General features: G+C 38.6%; 1 protein-coding gene across 2 annotated transcripts; it reads right to left on the reverse strand.

Annotated features, from left to right (window-relative positions):
• Positions 1-6,087: 6,087 nt before the first annotated feature.
• LOC109052539 (ubiquitin-related modifier 1-like) lies at positions 6,088-16,121 on the reverse strand. Of its 2 annotated transcripts, none has more exons than XM_019069966.2 (5): positions 15,984-16,121; positions 13,948-14,018; positions 8,085-8,166; positions 7,011-7,059; positions 6,088-6,617 (listed from the first exon to the last, which is right to left on the reverse strand). In XM_019069966.2, the coding sequence occupies exons 1-5, from the start codon at positions 16,016-16,018 to the stop codon at positions 6,549-6,551; spliced, it is 306 nt and encodes a 101-aa protein (XP_018925511.1). In that variant the 5' UTR covers positions 16,019-16,121; the 3' UTR covers positions 6,088-6,548. The 2 variants fall into 2 exon arrangements, with proteins under 2 accessions (XP_018925511.1, XP_042588186.1); XM_042732252.1 differs by having other exon boundaries at positions 16,046-16,101.
• Positions 16,122-17,732: the final 1,611 nt, after the last annotated feature.

Raw genomic sequence — 17,732 nt, forward strand, 5'->3', positions numbered from 1 at the left:
GTTTGAGTTTGGGAGTGATTTATTAGGAGAAAGAGGACGGCGAGGGGATCCTTCAGCTCGCGCTAGTCACGCTGACTGGACGAGCGCTCGAGCGGGAGTTCGTGTTAGATGATAGGTTTTGGATATGTTACCTCAGTATTTTGGTTTTTAATTCTTTTTTTTGTAATTATTTTTGTAGGTGTGTTGGTAGTATTTTTATTATTTTTTTTTTGTTTTTATTTCAAGTATCAGTACTTGTATCAAATCCATCCTAGAAAAAACAAAGAAAGAAAAGAAAAGAAAAGAAAAGAAAGTGTTTTCGCGCTTTCTGAGGTGAAACAGTGAGTGTACTAAAATATGTTTATATTTGATGTCCTAAGAAAACGTTTAGGGTTTTGGATTTTAAGTCAAACATATACATAATGTAGGCTAACATTTTTTTTTAAACCTTTAGAGAAATAGTTATGCATTTAGATTATCTATAACCACAAAATGGTTTATTCACAAATATACAAGGGGGGAAACATGGATTGAAAAAATACTAGTGAAGTGAAATGCCACAGTTTTTATTTTTATTTTATTTATTTTTTTTCACCAAAAATATGCAGTGATGTCACTGCAGGTTTTTATAAGGCTACTTAGAGATATTTATAAGTTTTCGTGGCGATAACAAGTAAATTGGTGTTTTTGCTAAACAATTAGGCTACAACAGATAGACGATAACGTTAGTAAAATATTTTTTAAAAGTAGAATATAGCCTATACATTAGTTCGCTTTTAGTTCAGCAAGTCTTTTCAGCAAAAATGTGTTTAAACATGTAGGCTATAGTATTGATTTATAATAATAATGAGCTAATAATAGCCTAACAATAAATTTTTTATTATTATTATTAATTTTAGCCTATTATTATTTTTATTATTTAATTATTTATTTTTTACAGAGGACATTTGGTTTGTTTTAAAATGATCAAGTGGTCATGTATTTTACGTAAGTGCCTGGTTACAGCGTTGTACTAGCTTTCCTCACCCAAGTAAAGGTGTCCAGAAAACAAACGTCATGCAGTGTGTGTTGACAGAATAAACAGAGTACGGATTGTGATCACTTTTGAGGAGAAAATGGGGCTGTTGTGTCTTTAAGAGGCTGCTGGTCCCTCGCTCGCAGCTGCTGGCTTGTGTGCAATAGAAGACAGTGGAGATTCATTACTTCTACAGCACAATGGACATTTATCACCCCATGGTGTTATTCAAATTCAGTACCAAGCGAAGATCATCCCCACTCCCTCTCGCCGTCCGTCGTGGCAACACCGGTATTGTTACGGGAGCCTGAGAAAAGCCTTCATAGGAACGCGTTGGTCCGTGCCATTCCATAAGAACCGTCCCATCAAGGCATTACTGAGGGCGTGAGGGATCTTCGAGCGACCCAACGCAGCCCTCCTTCTTGCATTTGACCATTTTCTCCGCTTGCGTTAGTGAGGATACAGCGCTCGCGCGCGCAGGACACAGGCTTCCGCGCATTTTCATCAGCACTGCGTTGAGAGAAGAGGCTTTGCTCTAACACCACCACACCACGGGCAACAAAAGTATCGAAATGGCTCGACTGGAAATGGTTTTTGGTAGTTTTTCGGGTTTTGCTGGTATCAGATGATATTCCTGTGCCTGACGTCGAGAGGTGGAACTACAAGGATGTGCGCCCTTACAGGTGCAGAAATGGCGAAGGGCTGCTTCTTTAACAAACAGGACTTTACGAAACTGCTCCTTAGCTCATTTTATTTGATTTCTCTCTCTCTCTATTTTTTTTTTTCAAAAGTGTTTCTTTTTACGTGGTGAGCTGAGGTTTAGTTTATTCCGATTTTAACAAGCTCACTGAACGCGCGTCAAACTTTTAACCCTCTTCTTAAAGGAAAAGCTTTCTGAAAGGAAAATATGTTAGGGGTCAGGTTTTTTTTTTACTCTGGATTCGATTAAAATGAAGTTTGTGGTTAAGTTAAAACCCGTTTAGGAATATCTGACTTATGTTTTTTGAAAGAACGGTTGCAACTTTTTGTTTAAAAGTAAGAAAACAGAAATCTTATTCGTTAATTCTGAGGTAAAATATACGTGCCAGAGCTATAAACTACCATCGGTTTTCTGTTTATTTCATTACAGCAAACAACGCGATACACTTTTGCATTTTAAAGTAAAATGCAGGCATTAAAATAATGAGAAATGCGGAACGTAAGTGTTTAAACAGATTTATAAAAGAATAACATTTTGTGTGAAAATCTTCTAGGCTAATAGGCCCAACAGCCACAGGGACACAGTGTGAGATTTCAGTTTGTATTTGGTTTACACATAGACTATATTTCCATGGAGTTGAAAAATAAGCTTTTCAAAGGGTCCCAGAGACTGATTGTCCAAACGCAATTCTTGTTCAATATAATTTAAATCCAAGAATTGTGCCTGGACATCTGTTGCTGGAGATTCAACATCTTCGTTCTGGAGGACACACAGGCCATGCTTTCTGCTTACTGTAGCTACACTAAATAGGCTATTCATTTTCGTAAAGTTTCGCTAAAGGTAAGAAGCACATTATATGATACAGGGACGATTATTTTTACCTGTTATTCACATTTACTTTCCAATAACGTTCCCTAGATAAACGCACTGAAATAAAAGAATTATCCTAACACTTCTGTTTGATACATTCGCATCCTTGAACATATTCGTCTGGGAAATTTAATATTGTCTATTTTCACTGAAAAGAACAGTGTGTAGTCTGTGTAGCACTGCAACGGTTATATGAATGAATGTTGTTTACTAAAGTTATATTTTCAACAATTTCCCAGACGAAATTCGTTGACTGCAAGACTTTTCATGATGTTTTGTTCATAATAGTATTTATGCTTTTCTCATTGTGCATGGTAGATGAATAAAACGTCACGCTGATTATAAAAGCATGGTGGGAAAATGCTTTGAGCATGCCTGAGTTTCTCATTCACTGAGACTGCCATCTTTTGCCCAAAGCTGCATGGCGAAGGACTTCTCAAAGAAACAAGCGCCATTTACTAAATCCATTTTCTGTCTGAATTATTAAGCTACACGTATCACTGCAGAGATTGCACATTTTTTGGTTACTGCTTTTATTTAATTTAGCATTTTACTGTCTGTATGTGTTTCAACGCACATTGCAGGCCTGTATACATTACAGACACAGGGTCAGGCAAAAAGTGTGTGTGTGTGTGTGTGTGTGCGCGCGCTGTCTGAATCTCGAGGACAAACACTAAAAATTAATTTAAGGTGATTTTGAATTTTCTTCAATCATTAAGCCAAATGCAGTTTAACAGCGGGGCAGCTGTCGCTAAATAGTTGTTTTGCCTTGGTTTGATATTCCATTTCAGACGGTCGATTGATTGTATTGGTAACTATACGTTTCACTTGCTTAATCAATAAACTGCTAATTACACTACAAAGTAGTTTCAGTGACGTTTTTGACAACGAAAAACACAACACCAAGACGACCCAACTGAGGGTATTTTATTTAAGATTTGGAAGCATTGACTTGAGCTCGAATGAAACCTCTGCACCTGCACCACGTGTGGTTCAGAAATTAAAGGGAATAATTAAAATAATAAATAAATAAATAGAAACACGTGTACTCTCTACCACTTATTTCAATGTACTCCTTCGTTTGACCATTAAGTTTATCTTTTGTGCATTGTAATAAAAGGTAAACATAGGGCCTGCTGGGCCCCACAAAATCTTTGCATTATAGGCAAGCGTTTGATAATAAAATTATATTAAAAGTAGCAATCTAATCACATTGTGTATTGTTGGAGGAACACAAGCCAGACAAAAATAACGTTTTAGACTGCATGCAGGATTGTTTAAACCTATGACTAAGGCGAACCAAATGGTTCGTGCGAGGCCTATCTTAAATTGACAGTTTAGATTGTTTAACGAAAAATTTAATCACAAAAAGTTATACAATTACACATTCTCCATACACGGTCAACTCAAAGTAGCGGCTTCAAAATATTGTAGATTGACTGTAGCCCACATAACGTCTAAACGAAATTCAACAGAATATGTGTTTGCAAGATGTCTAAAAAGAAATGTGGATGATATGTTTTTCTGTCACTGTTGTGTTGATAAGCTTGTAAATGCTATCACCGTGCCTGTCGATGGCGCACTTCTAACGGTCATCGACGCAGAACCGTTAACTAAACTAGTTCCGGTGGAAGCACGGGGTTCCAAAATATATAACTGAATACTAAAAGTAGGCTACATAATGCCTGTAGTAAGCTATACTAATACAGCCGTGTCCTGGCGGACCGGTGGATTCAAACGAGAGGTAGTAAACATTCAGTAGGCTATGTTTACTTTATTTGAAGCTTTAAGCATACGCCTATAGAATTCAGGCCTGAACTTGAGTGCGCGCCAAAAAAAAAAAAAATAATAATAATAAAAAAATATATATTTATTTGGTATAAAACGAGAAAACACTTTAAAATTATAGACTGAATGAACGAGAAAACCATATTTTGAATGTATTTGAAGAATAAAAATAAAAAAATAAGCTAGTCTACATGGACAGATTAACAATATTTTAATTAGGCCTATTCCTTAATTCGCGCTGCAAAATTACAAAGTAGGCCTACGCGTTGTTTACATTTTCAAATGTCCGACAGAAAGATATTTTTATTGCTACGATACGTTTATTACTACGATATTAAACACCTGAACGATAAACACTTGGTTGTGTTTGCTCTCATATTTTTTTTTAGAGGCAAGATGGCCTGCACCATTTTGTAAAATCTGTGTATTTAATATCGTCTCCAAACAATTTGTAAACAGGTAGCCGAGTTGATTTAAGACAAGCTAAAGCATTAAAACTGATACTTTGACGTTGTTATAAATGTTTAAAAAATGTTTAATATTGTTATAAATTAATGAAGTGAATTACTAAAATGTATAAAGTTAAAATTACATAAAGCCTCATAATTGTCAAGCTTAGTTTGAGAATTAATTAATAGTTGTATTGTATAAAAATAACTCGTAATAACAGAATACTAAAACGAGCCTGTATTCATTATATCGTGAGAAAAAGACTACAGTGAAATTAAAATCTCTTTATAAACCTTGGTGTAGCCTGTTTACTATTAATAAAACTAAGCATAAGCGGGTAAATTTGTGTTCAATCTCTTGCATCGTTATAATGTTGACTTAAGTATTTAGAATAATTGTACGCTTAGACTCTAAACAATGGGGAAAAGACCTATTTTTAACTAATGTCCTTGAATTAATTGAATTAGGACAAAACACATTTTATAACAATATTTATAGAACATATTTTATCCGTTTATGCTAAAATAAAATGCCCTAAAACAGTTATATATATATAGACTAATCCTTTTAAATAACGTTTTGAAAATCAGGCGAAAATCAAAAGTGAGGATTACCTAAATAAGCCTAGTTTAAATCTTAGTAGGAAGTGTCTTTAATAAAAGAGAAATTGACTCATGGCCTCCCAACAGGTCACACTCCAGAAGCATGAGAACACACACACACACACACACACACACACACACACACACACACACTGACATCACGCATTTCTTCTTCGACAGCATTAGCATCTGTATCAGTGTTACTATTATCATACGGGTTTCCGTGGCAAATCGAGTCTTCAGCCAAGAGAGATTTGTGCTCCTATAGCCAAGAGAGATTTGTGCTCCTATAGTTTATTCTAATGAATATTCTATAGGTGAACCCTAGGACAAGGCGGTCTGCGCAAATCATTCTGCAACATAAAAATAATACATCATTTCACTAGAGAACTGTTTTTTTTTCTCCGTATGATGTGATGACGCTAAATGTTTTGTCCCAAAACCACAAAATAATATTTAGAGGTACATTTAGGACTATTCTGGGGTATACTAGCAGTCTATAGATGAGAGGGAATTTAAAAACCCCTTGTCCTCAGATAAATACTTAAGCTTAGCAGGTTGATATTTGATATTATGACAAATATAAAACATTAATACATATTGCAGATAAATTTATTTAAATACTAACAAAACTAATTTGGATTTGCATTTTTGCACTACATAAAACCACAAATAAAACAATATTGTGACAATTTTTTTATTAATTCAGATATTTAAAAAAATATAAGTATTTACATAGTAAACATACAATAGATAGCTCTAAAGGCATCGAACAGAAAATTAATGAAAATTATAAAGGAGCCAATTGACATGGGGCAACCGGTCCAGCGCGTCTCAGGAGAATCCATCTGGACACTGGCTAGACAGAGTGACCTTCCTAATGAGCCCTTGCTCCCAATCGTAACCCCACCACGCTCCTGTAAGGTACAGGGGACAGTGAACCGCCCCTCCACAGCCAGATTCCCGATGAGGTTAGGTTTTATTAGACTTAAAATCAAAATAAGTCTTTTCACAAGATTGGTCGAGAAACCCAAGGCTGGGATTGAAATCAGCCACCGATGCCGTTGTTGATAGATCATCTGATTTTTGACCTATTGAAGGGTGGAAGGGCTACTGTATGGGCGTGGTGTTCATTTAGAGTCCGTTAGCCTCCATGAAGTGTGGAGATAAAGACAACATTATCCTGGTCCTGAAGCTGGTACTCCAGCTCACCCTGTAAGGGATGCATACATAATAAAAGAAAATGATCTACACTCTGAAGATACCGAAATATATATATATATATATATATATATATATATATATATATACACACACACATTTAATGTAAAATGTGGGAAATACTAAAAAGAACCTCTATTTTAAATCAACACATGATTTGCAGGTCATTGACAGTTATTGAAACATTGACTTTTTTTTCCATTGATTGTGTTTCTTTAAATTACATCCTGATGCCAATACATGTTTTCCTGAAAGATCAACCCAGCACAACCTTTACGTACATTAGATGAATGAAGAGAAGCTTACACTGGACCTAAAATGAGCACGTCATTAAAGCAGAGAGTGGAAGGAGTGATTGAGGAACTATACACACACACACTCTTACCATCAGTTCCCAGTCTGCGTCGTTGATCAATACGAGAATCCCGGGTCTACTGTGTGTGTAAAAGAAGAAGAGCTCATGTAAGTGATGTGAGCTACACTGAAAACATGACAGTAAAGCAGCTCTCTGATAATATAATGCAGCCCTGTTTACACACAATGAAAATCGCCAGTGCTGCGGTTTTCTAAGACCCTTGCATCTGCAGTTCATTAAATTAATGAGCTTCTCTCGTACTAACATACACGTGCAAGATGAAGCACAATAAAGGCTGTGCATAGAAGAACATCCTCTCACAAAGATTAGCACAAAATATAAAATTACAGTGATCAATACAATAACACAATACAGCTTTATATACAATATAGCACCATAATATCACTTTGGATTTTGCTTTAAGTGTCCATTAATACCTGCTTAATCAGATTAAAAAATTTTTTTTAAATTAAAATGTTTTGTATTTTATTCTAGATTTTAAGGTGCTAATTTAGGTGAAAGGGTGGCTCCTTACGGCTAAACAGTCGACGGTGTGGTTCATACGCCATTAAAAACAACACTGTGTTCCAGAGGCTTACTGCAGTTATCCACAGCTGATTTCATTTTTTTCAGTAACCAGTCCATGCTACAGCTACGTCAGGGCAAGAATAAAGGTCATTTATGACTAATCTCTCAAAAAAAAAAACTGTTGGATAATGCGAAAGCATAATTTTGGGGATAAAGTGATTGTATCAGAATTATAATTTTTTTTTTTTAATCCAACCCCTGTTTAGTATGAGCTGAGAAAGCAAGACTATACTAACCGTACTAATTCTGAGCACACCACACACATTTAAATAAACATTTCATTTACCTTTACTAATGCAATGTAATGCAATAATTATTTTATCACTGGTCAAATATTAACGCGTCGCACCGGGGAGCATGGTGTGATTCTGCCTCCTTGACCTCACAGCAATTCTGCATCGAACGCGTAGTACTGCATTTATTACGAGTGTGTGTCTACAGCGCGTGTGTATGTTTGCCCGAGCATCATCCTGCATCTGCAACGTATTTACTGTGCGTCTGCGTGTGTGTACTTACACAGTGTCGCCCTGCATAAAGAGCTCTGGGCGCTCCTTCAGCATGTTCCCTCGAATCCACGCAAGCAGCTGCTTCATGTCCCCTGTAAGAGTACCATAGAGGTCAAAGGTCACAGGTCAGAGTTTAGTGAGCCAGCCCCATGGTCGATGTGACGCGACAGAGCTTCAAATGCAAGGTGGGGGGAGGTTTGAAGGAGGTATATCAAGAATAGACTCGACCACTGTCATTTTTGAGCGTGCCATTGAAAACATAGCAGTGATGCGGTTTAAATACAGATTCGTAAACGCCTTCGACTGTAGCCATATCAGCCCAAAAGTACCGACCAGATAACGTGACTGGTATAGGCAGGTTATAAGGATAGCGTCGAAAAGCTGAATATCTATGGAGGTGGGGGTGGGGGGGGGGGGTAATGATTGATGGATATAAACCCAGCAATCCTATGTGAATTCAAATGAAATCTAGGATGTCTGCACACCCCCCATGAAAACAAAATGTGCTTAGGCAGACGACCATTGTAAGCCTATGATAAAAAGTCTGCGTGAAATTTTCTACATTTTTGCTTGGAATGTTTGCTTGATTGTTACACAGTTTACTTTGGCCATGCAAATATTATCCAATCAAAGCTACTGGCTGTTATTCCACTAATTGAAGGACATTAAAGTTTGGCCTTTAGTTTTAGCATGCAATGATGGATAACTGTTTTATATCTGCACATGTAAGCAATGAAGTCCAGCTGTCCAACATGGCGGACAAGTCGGTATGTTCAACATTTACATTGTATCATCAGCGTCCATTCCTGGAACGTACCAGTTTTCTGCTTAGAGGGGTGGTGGAGACAAAGACGGAGAAAGAGTGAGGAAGACGGGGGAGAAAAAAGAAAAAGCCAGAGATGGAGATGCTTTCATTTGATCTGGGGAGGAGTTTGAATTTATTGTTCGCGAGTTTGCTGTGGTTGACATTGTTAAGACTGAACACGCAAATTAGCGTATTTTGTATTCTTGAACATCTTCAATAAGAAAGGCCGTTACATTTATTAGAAATGTGACATCAGAGACGGCGCTTTGAAAAACATCAAAAATAGCTACTGCACTGCCCACCCTATCCAAACACATGCATGGAATCACCTGCACAAAAAAAAAAATCCATACTGCTGCTGATCCCTGTTCTGCAATATAATCCTGTGCATATGTTTAATCCTTGTGTGAATAAACATCCACAACATTTATAACTTACCTGAATCCTAGGACGTATCTGAAGGGGCATTACAGGATAGCTGGCAATGTCTGTGTAGGTGTTCTTATACGTGTGTCAGCATATATCTCAGCTGTAAATCCCATAAGGGAAGATTTTTTTTTTTTTAAAGGAGTTCCATTAACTGAGGCGTTTGGCAACATTTAACACTGAACACCGTCCTCTCGCACTCTGCATGTGGAGGTGGATTTTATTGACACCTCAATCTCAATTCGAGAAGCAGGGATGGACATTTAGGTCTTAGGTGGGCAATGGTGACTAGAACCAGAGAACCTGTGAAGGGAGGCTGGGAAACCCTTGATGAGTTTGAGGAAACATGATCACTAGTAGATGTAGTTGCTTGTGGAGTTGTGCTACAGCTAACTGGCTATGCAAGCGTGTATAATTAGACCAGGACAAATTAGTAAGAGGACGAAAGAAGAGGGCAAGTGGGTGCAGGAGTGCGGGTCTATACAATACTCTCGACTGGGCAAGTTTCCACCAGAACTGAAGCTTTCAGAGATGTCAGCACCAATGCGTGCAAGTGTGTGCGCTTGTAAGCGTGTGGCGTGCTTCTCAGCGAGAAGCAGGGGTCGAGCATCAGAGGCTGTTTCAGGTTAATTGGATCGCTGTCAGCCTCTTCAGTTGTGTAACGATCGTTGTACCTTGCAGCTCGGCTAGCCCACAATCCTGAACCTATAAAGAAGAGTGATGCTTGCCTCAGTGCTATGCTACCGCAATGAATATTGACTAGCACCAAAAGCAGGGGCAAAAAACAGACGTGATCACTTTCAGCCACATCAGTCCTTTGATTGGGGGAAGTTGAAAAAAAAAAAATGAAGCGAGAGTCTTCTGCTTCGTTTTCTCATACAAAAGGTGGTTTATGTGCGTCAGGGGTGAAGAGTGATGGGTGAACAAGATGCCCCACGTCTCTTTCGCCCTCATTCGAGACAGAATGGAAGACGGAAAGAACTGGATAGGTCATGGTGAGGTAGGAGACGACGAATGGGAGGGGGGAGTATGCGTCACCGCAGACAGGTGCATGCTGGGATAAGGAATGCGTGGGAGGGTGGCGGCGTCTGTGTAGTGCAGCATTAGGCTGAATATCTTCGTTTCCTTTCTCTTTGCATGACGATCATCATTATCGCCACTATCTGTGGGTGGGAGGGAATGAAGTCATTCATCTTGCTTGGGATATGAGGGTTGGCATTTCTGTGACGATCGTGTGTGTGTGTGTCCGGCAGCTGGGGGCTCAGCACTACTCATCAATCACTGTGGACCAGTGGACAGAAAATTTAGGCGGGATTAGTGTTGAGCATCAGTGTCAGCCTTAGCAATCATAGCCAGTCATCCGTGACACACTCAAATCATGCCCACAAACTTGCGTATGGTCTATGGGCCTTAAAAGTGCTCCAAGGTCATCCCCCGGGCCCCTGCGAGGTCTCAGTGGCCACATTCCCTCCTGCCGTCCACTTTTGTGGACAGGTTGTCGTGGATACTCTGGTGCCACAGAGCTTGACCTTTCTCTTGTTTAGAAAGGCCACCAAAGTACAAGCATATCCAAATGTTCCCAACCTCAGAGCTGGGACAGGGATTCAAAAATACTAACACACTTGATCAAAAGTTCTATTTCTGTTCAATACACCTCAGACCCCAAGTGAAAGACTAAGGCAGGTAAAGTGACAGGCTATAAATTAAGAGTACTACTGCTAGGCTACCACAAAAATCTCAACAAACCCAAATATTTTCTGAACGTCTGTCCCAAACAGATTCTCCAACAAAACAGCTGGATTATCCTTGAGTTACCAAAGTTTTCCTTGCAGAACTATGTCTAAAGGGATAGTTCACCTGAAAATGAAAATTCAGTCTTTAATTACTCACCCTCATGCCGTTCCAAACCCATAAGACCTTTGTTCATCTTTGGAACACAAATTAAGATATTTTCGCTATCTTATTTGTGAAATCCGTGAGCTTTCTGATACGGCATAAACAGCAATGCAACTGAACTGCCCAGAAAGGTGATAGGGACATTGTTAACATAGTCCATGTGACATCAGTGGTTCAACTGTAATTTTATGAAGCTACGAGAAAATTTTTGTGTGCACAGAAAACAAAAATAATGACTTTTTTTAAACAATTTTTTCTCTTCTGTGTCGTCAATGCGTGTTCACGGGAGTACCATAATATAGCTTAATAAAATTACGGTTGAACCACTGATGTCACATGGACTATTTTAATGAGGTCTTTGCTACCTTTCTGGGCCTTAAACGTAGTAGTTGCATTGCTGTCTATGCAGTTCAGAAAACTCTTGGATTTCATCAAAAATGTCTTAATTTGTATTCTGAAGATGAACGAAGGTCTTACAGGTTTGTAACGACATGAGGGTGAGTAATTATTGAAAGAATTTGGATTTTTGGGCTAACTATCCCTTAAAGGAAGGGAAAAAAGTTTCTATAACTGAAACTGGAAACTGAGCCACATGGTAAGCTCATGGTAAGAAAAATGATAATGTCTCATAACTATTGATACAGCAATAAGTCAGCTGAAATTTGTGAATCTCCTCCCTGCTCTCAACATATCGCCATCATCTACTGATCAAAAATGTCATCTACAATTCTTCCATGCAGGCACTTCTGAGCATGTGCACGGGGTATAATGTCTTGCTTTCCTAATCCATCTTTTGCACTAATGACTCTCAAATTACTTGCCTTCCAATACAGTGATGGCAGAGAACATGTTACCCACTCTGTGCTTAAATACAGGGGGCAATACAAGTGCTCCCCCACAACCAAACATCCCACCACTTTCACCCAAATGTCCCACTAGGAAGCTGTAGGAACGCAAGGTGTTTGTAGGAGTGAGGCATTTGTACTGTCAGGAATCCCAAAAAATGACTGCACACAAAAAGGATTTAGTGCTTTGTAACAATTGTCACTCCCTCCTTTACTGGCCCTCCATTCTCCATACCTTTCCTGTGACCCCAGAACTAGGCATAAAAGATCCATCAACAGTATCACTGGCTGCATTTACAAGTGAAAGGGGCCCAATAATGGAGCAGTTAGGCGAAGAATGGCTGAGCGCAGGGAGGCTCACAGATGTTTGTGGTTGAGGGGGAGGTGGGATGTATGGAGAAGGGGCTCAGCTCCATTGTTGCTGAGGGAGGGAGGGGTGGGTGGAGGGGGAAAAAACTCGATTTGTGATGGCAAGCCGGTGCTGGTTCGCCATTGGCCCAGCATCAGGGTGAAAGCAGGACTGACTAGAAGAAAAGGTGTCCAGGGAAGCGTGTGAACCAGGGCTCAGAGGTCAGGGGAGGAAAGGAGGCGAATGGGAAAAGGGCATCAGACAGAGGGAAGGCAGAAAAAAGACAGATGTGGAGAAAGAGCCACATAATTTGCTATGATGTGTGTGACTCTCTTCTATAGGAGTAGCAGAGAAAAAAGACATCCTTTAATTCCAGCAGGGCATAAGGCCAATAAGTGAATCTTACTTCCGAATCTCTGGTATTGGGAGAGAAAGGCAGAGGATATTTGCAGCTGATTAAGTCATCAGTGCAGGGAATAGTAATGCACTGGCTTGGTATAGAAAAGGTGCTAAACAACTGGACATCACTTCAGTATAATGATACATTGCTGTGGTTGCTGGGGTGTTCTGGGTGGTATCTAGAGCATTGCTTGGTGGTTACTTTCCTGTCCTCAACAAGTCAAATGATAAAAGGTATGTCAGTAAGGGTGTGTTCACACTTGTCATGTTTGGTGTGATTAAAACGAACTGTGGTGTGATTGCTCTGTTAGTGTGGTTCATTTGAGTAACGGTGAACGCCGCCATCTGAACCCTGGTGCGAACCAAACAAAAAACATGGGTCTCGGGCCACTTCCAAACAAACTCTGGTGCAGTTCGAATTAAATATGAATGCAACATTGACCAAATACATCTAAACGAAACAAAAACAGGATGCAATGACAAGATGTGACATAATCTGACAACGTGGAACGAGCGGTGTATGCAAAACAAAATGAGCAGACAGCAAACGCCAATTGTTTGGGGTGTTCAGTAAGTCCCGTCAGAAAATATACGTCATTCAACCCAACCAATCAGGTTGTGGACATATGACTATGCCTTTAGGTTTGGTATCTTTAGGTTCGCTGTCAAAAATGCCAGTGTGAACGATAAGTGGACCAGAACCAAATGTATCGCTTTCTTTTTTTGGTCCAGACCTAACAAACCAAGAAAACCAAAGTGTGAATGCACCCTAACACAAACAGTGCACGATACATTACAGACTTAAGGTTACATGGACAAGTTCACCCATAAAGGAAATTCCTTCATCGTGTAATTTCCAAACATATTTTGACTTTAGTTTTTCTGTGGAACAATAATTTTGGTTGTTTTGGTTAAGTGTTTTTTGCATATTATGTTTTTGACCCCATTGACTTTTTTTATATGGTATTTTGGAGCATTTTGAAATTTATTGTATGGAACAAAAAAACGTTTAGAACATCATTAAAGCATATAAATGATGTCAGAATTTTTATTTTGGGGTGAATTGTGCTTTTAATACTTAGGAGTTTGTTATAATTATGAACAATAGTAACTCCATGAACACAACAGACAAGGTACATTTTTAAATACTCACAGGGATCTGATTGGTCAGGGAGTGTCACATGATGATTCTTGACCCCATCAAAGAGAAGTTCAGCTCCTCCTCTAAAACAGGAACAAACACAGCATGCATAATGCTGTTATTGCCTCTTACAGGTAGACCTTCAACAACAAAAATGTCCAGTGAATGTTCTCCTGTTTCTAAAATCATTTAGCAGTATCCTCCATGCAGCTCTAAATGACTTAACATCTAGTCTATGGTTTCTCGTCCTTCATATTTTCTCATTTGATGTCAAAGAAATTTAAAACAAAACTGATTTTATGATCAGTATACATTCAAGCAGTCAAGCAGCATTTAATAAATGCAACTCCGTAAGTGACAGAGATCCGTGTTAGAACCAGAGAAGGTGCATGTCAGTGGGAAAAAAAAATCAGACAGGGACATGAAGTCAGAGTAGGACTCATGTTGCAGGTGCAGGCCCAATAAAGAGAGCTCACATCTCCTGGAGAATGCCCAGTTGTCCTCCAGATCGCCAGGCCTGGCGAGATGCCCGTACTCTAGCGGTACAGAGAGAAGCCAGCCTGTGTGCCAGCCTCAGAAAGGCCACTCACAAACACCACCTCTGTCCATAGACAGTCACACAGGACTCTGTTGCGACTTGAAAGCAGTGAGGACTTTGACCAAAAGCCAAATGCAAAATTTTTCTGCACCCATTGAATTCTGGCCAAGATTTGCTTTGAGAAGCTCTTTCTGTCACTCTGATGCTATCTATGTTCTCTGTCGCTTCATGCCTATGTTTCTAAATAGCATACCGCCATACTACACTTATTATTTATGTATTATACAATACGTGTACTGTGCACAGTATGCAACTTTTCTGTATGCATGGTATACCCTGATGGCCTAGTACATGTGTCAAAAAGTGCGGTATACAATACATACAACAGAGGGTACTATGTTGGATACTGTATACTGTATTTCACAATACAATGCGCTCAAAACATCTTTTTAAACTCATTTTGGGATTATGCAGCTGCAGAGGGTACTATGTTGGATACTGTATACTGTATTTCACAATACAAAGCGCTCAAAAACTGCAAAGTCACATTTTGTATTCAGCCTGGCATTCTGCATTCTGTTCCAAACACAGCCTACTGTCTAGAGGTTGTGCTGTGGTTAGGCGATGTTAGTGCACATGATCTGATATACTGAGCTGTGATGCTTATATGATTCGAATCCAGCTGGCAAACTTTCCAAATCCCATTCTTCCCTTTTTCCTGAGGTTGTAAAGATTATGAGAGGCTATAAGGCCAGGAAATTATTTGATTTGTTTAATCAGTATTACTTGGTTTAAACCCCTACAAAGTTTATGTATGTCTTTTATTTTTATTTTTATTATTTCTTGTTTTGTTTCTCTGTTATAGTATGTATTATTAATAAGTATGTCTCGGTCTGTATGCCTATAATGTTCTGTTAATGTTGAAATGCAAAAAATAAATTTTCCACATCATTTCCTGTCCCCTCTCTAATATATTCTATAAAAAAGGGAGCAAAATGGGAAGGAAAAAAAACAAAGCTTAGTAGTATACATTTGATCATAAACTGAAATGTCAAAACGTTCAAGTTAGCAGCTATAATCCACCACTAATGGAAAAAACAATTATTTTATTATCATAAATTAGACCTGTATTATTCTGATAAACAGTATGATTTAAGCACTGTTAAAAAACAAAGTGTGTCAAACCTTTTTCTGACATGAATCCGTTTTTTATTTTTTTTTATTTCAGTCCGTTTCAAGTGCACGCGACGCCTGCGTGATTGACAACACCGTGAACGCGCACCGCTTCACGAAAATATCTAACATGAGTTTCATTTTTATTAGGTTACTTTCTCACTTAAACCGCCTGTTCTTGTCACCACTGCCGTTAAACCGTCTTTATCACCCCAGTCCCTTAGATAAAGCTTCAGTCGAGTGGGTTTGAAGACTTCTCATTTAAATACATATATTACTGTAACAACTGGAACACAAGGAAAGGCGATGAATCATAAACAAAGCGATAAATACAAACCCAAACTCCAGGTGCAGAACTAAGGGCGCTGCCATGTTGCTGTAAAACCCGGAAATAATCACCTATCTTCACCGGAAATGACATCTTCCTCTGAGGAGCCCATTTGCTGTAGAGGGCGTTTCTTTTTCTGTGTGTGTTGACTCAGAAACAGCCTCTGGCTCTTCTTTGGGTATTTGCTCCATTATACATTATAAAGAACTTCAAGATGTTTTGATTGTAAGGTTATCGCATAAGAATAATGTAAAATATTTTTGTAATTTATCTTAAATTGCAGATAAATTACGAAACATTTGGGTGCTTCTATTCTATTCTATTCTATTCTATTCTATTCTATTCTATTCTATTCTAATGAAACACACACACACACATAAAATAAAAAAATTCTGAGTTCATAATTGAACCACACTGACATAAAGTACAAATGTTTGTTTGTTTTTCCTGATTGATTTACTGTTTAAATTCTGCTCATGTCTCTTTGATGGCAGAGCTGTCATGTATGCTGGAGTGCTGTGCTGGTCCCCCACCCCCTCGGCCTCCGTCACACTGGTGACAGGTCTGTCCCGACCAGGAGCAGATTGAATTGCAAATCTCCAGCCTTCTGTTGGCGTCCGAGGCTGAACTGTCCCTTTGCAGCCGGCCATTCATGTGGTAATGTGAAGTCTGAGGGGCAAGGGGGGCCCTGGGGCCACAGAGAGTCACATGAGGGGTCTTCCGAAAATGCCATTATCACTATGAATATGGACTATCACACTGGTGTGTGCACACTGAAACTACACACACATATATATATATATATATTTAAGATAAAGCCATGATTAAGCAAACGGCTGGGATGTGTACTTATCTTGGCTTCTGTTATGTTTTCTTTAAAAGCACAGCTGGTAATTTTGCAGGTTGTACAAGACTGACAGTAATATGAGTTCAGTGCTGTGTGTGTGTGTGTGTGTGTGCGTGTGGTGGATGCGGCATGAGCTCTAGATTTAGATGACAAAGTGTTAAAGCACCAAGACATGTAATCCAGTCACTTTACATGCACTTAGCCGTTCAGGACATGACAGGCTGTTCCTGCGCTGTCACCAGCGGATCCGTCTGTACATAAATCAGCTCCCAAAGAAAGAGAAAGAGTGAAATCAGTGCTAACATACATAATGACTCCACATTTTATATGTAGCCGAAATAAGCTGGGAAAAAATGAGTTGCTTATGTATAAAAGTGCATGTTACAGCTTGTTCCCAGGTATTTTCAGAGCAGTAATACCAACCACAGAACCCTGCTGTGTTGAAAAATACTTCACCCACAAACTGAAAAACAAATAGAAAGTCACTTACTTTTATTATTGTGGTGTAGTGTGAGGTTGTCGTTGAACTTCCATTTGTTTTAAATGTTCAAAATATTACAGTTGCTTGCAGAGTGAGTGAGTGAGTGAGAGTGTGTGTGTGTGTGTGTGTGTATAAAATATAAAATAATATATATTTTAAATTTAAACAAATATATACAACTTATTCAACTTTACATTATTTTTAGTTTCCTAAATATTTTTAATAATGATTAATTTAATATTTTTCAATAAAATATCTTTTCATCTTATACATTAAATACATTATAATATATCAACCTCAGTATTCCCAGGTAAAGGTGAGCAACATTTCTCAGTTACCAAAATAAATGATACTTTTAAGCACTTAAGCAGTATCAGTCATGTGCACATGAAATCTAATAAGAAATATTGTTAATGTTTACAAAAACGCA

This window comes from Cyprinus carpio, chromosome B10 (assembly GCF_018340385.1).
Source record: "Cyprinus carpio isolate SPL01 chromosome B10, ASM1834038v1, whole genome shotgun sequence".
NCBI classification, from domain to species: Eukaryota; Metazoa; Chordata; class Actinopteri; order Cypriniformes; family Cyprinidae; genus Cyprinus; species Cyprinus carpio.

Bases quoted from the DNA above. Each gene is read 5' to 3' on its own strand.
- LOC109052539 (XM_042732252.1), bottom strand. From the start codon at position 16,086: ATGGGCTCCTCAGAGGAAGATGTCATTTCCGGTGAAGATAG. The intron at 8,167-13,947 runs GTGAGTATTTAA...GTACTCTTACAG, and splicing joins CCCTGACCAATCAGATCCCT to GGGACATGAAGCAGCTGCTT. The intron at 6,618-7,010 runs GTAAGAGTGTGT...CATCCCTTACAG, and splicing joins ACGCAGACTGGGAACTGATG to GGTGAGCTGGAGTACCAGCT.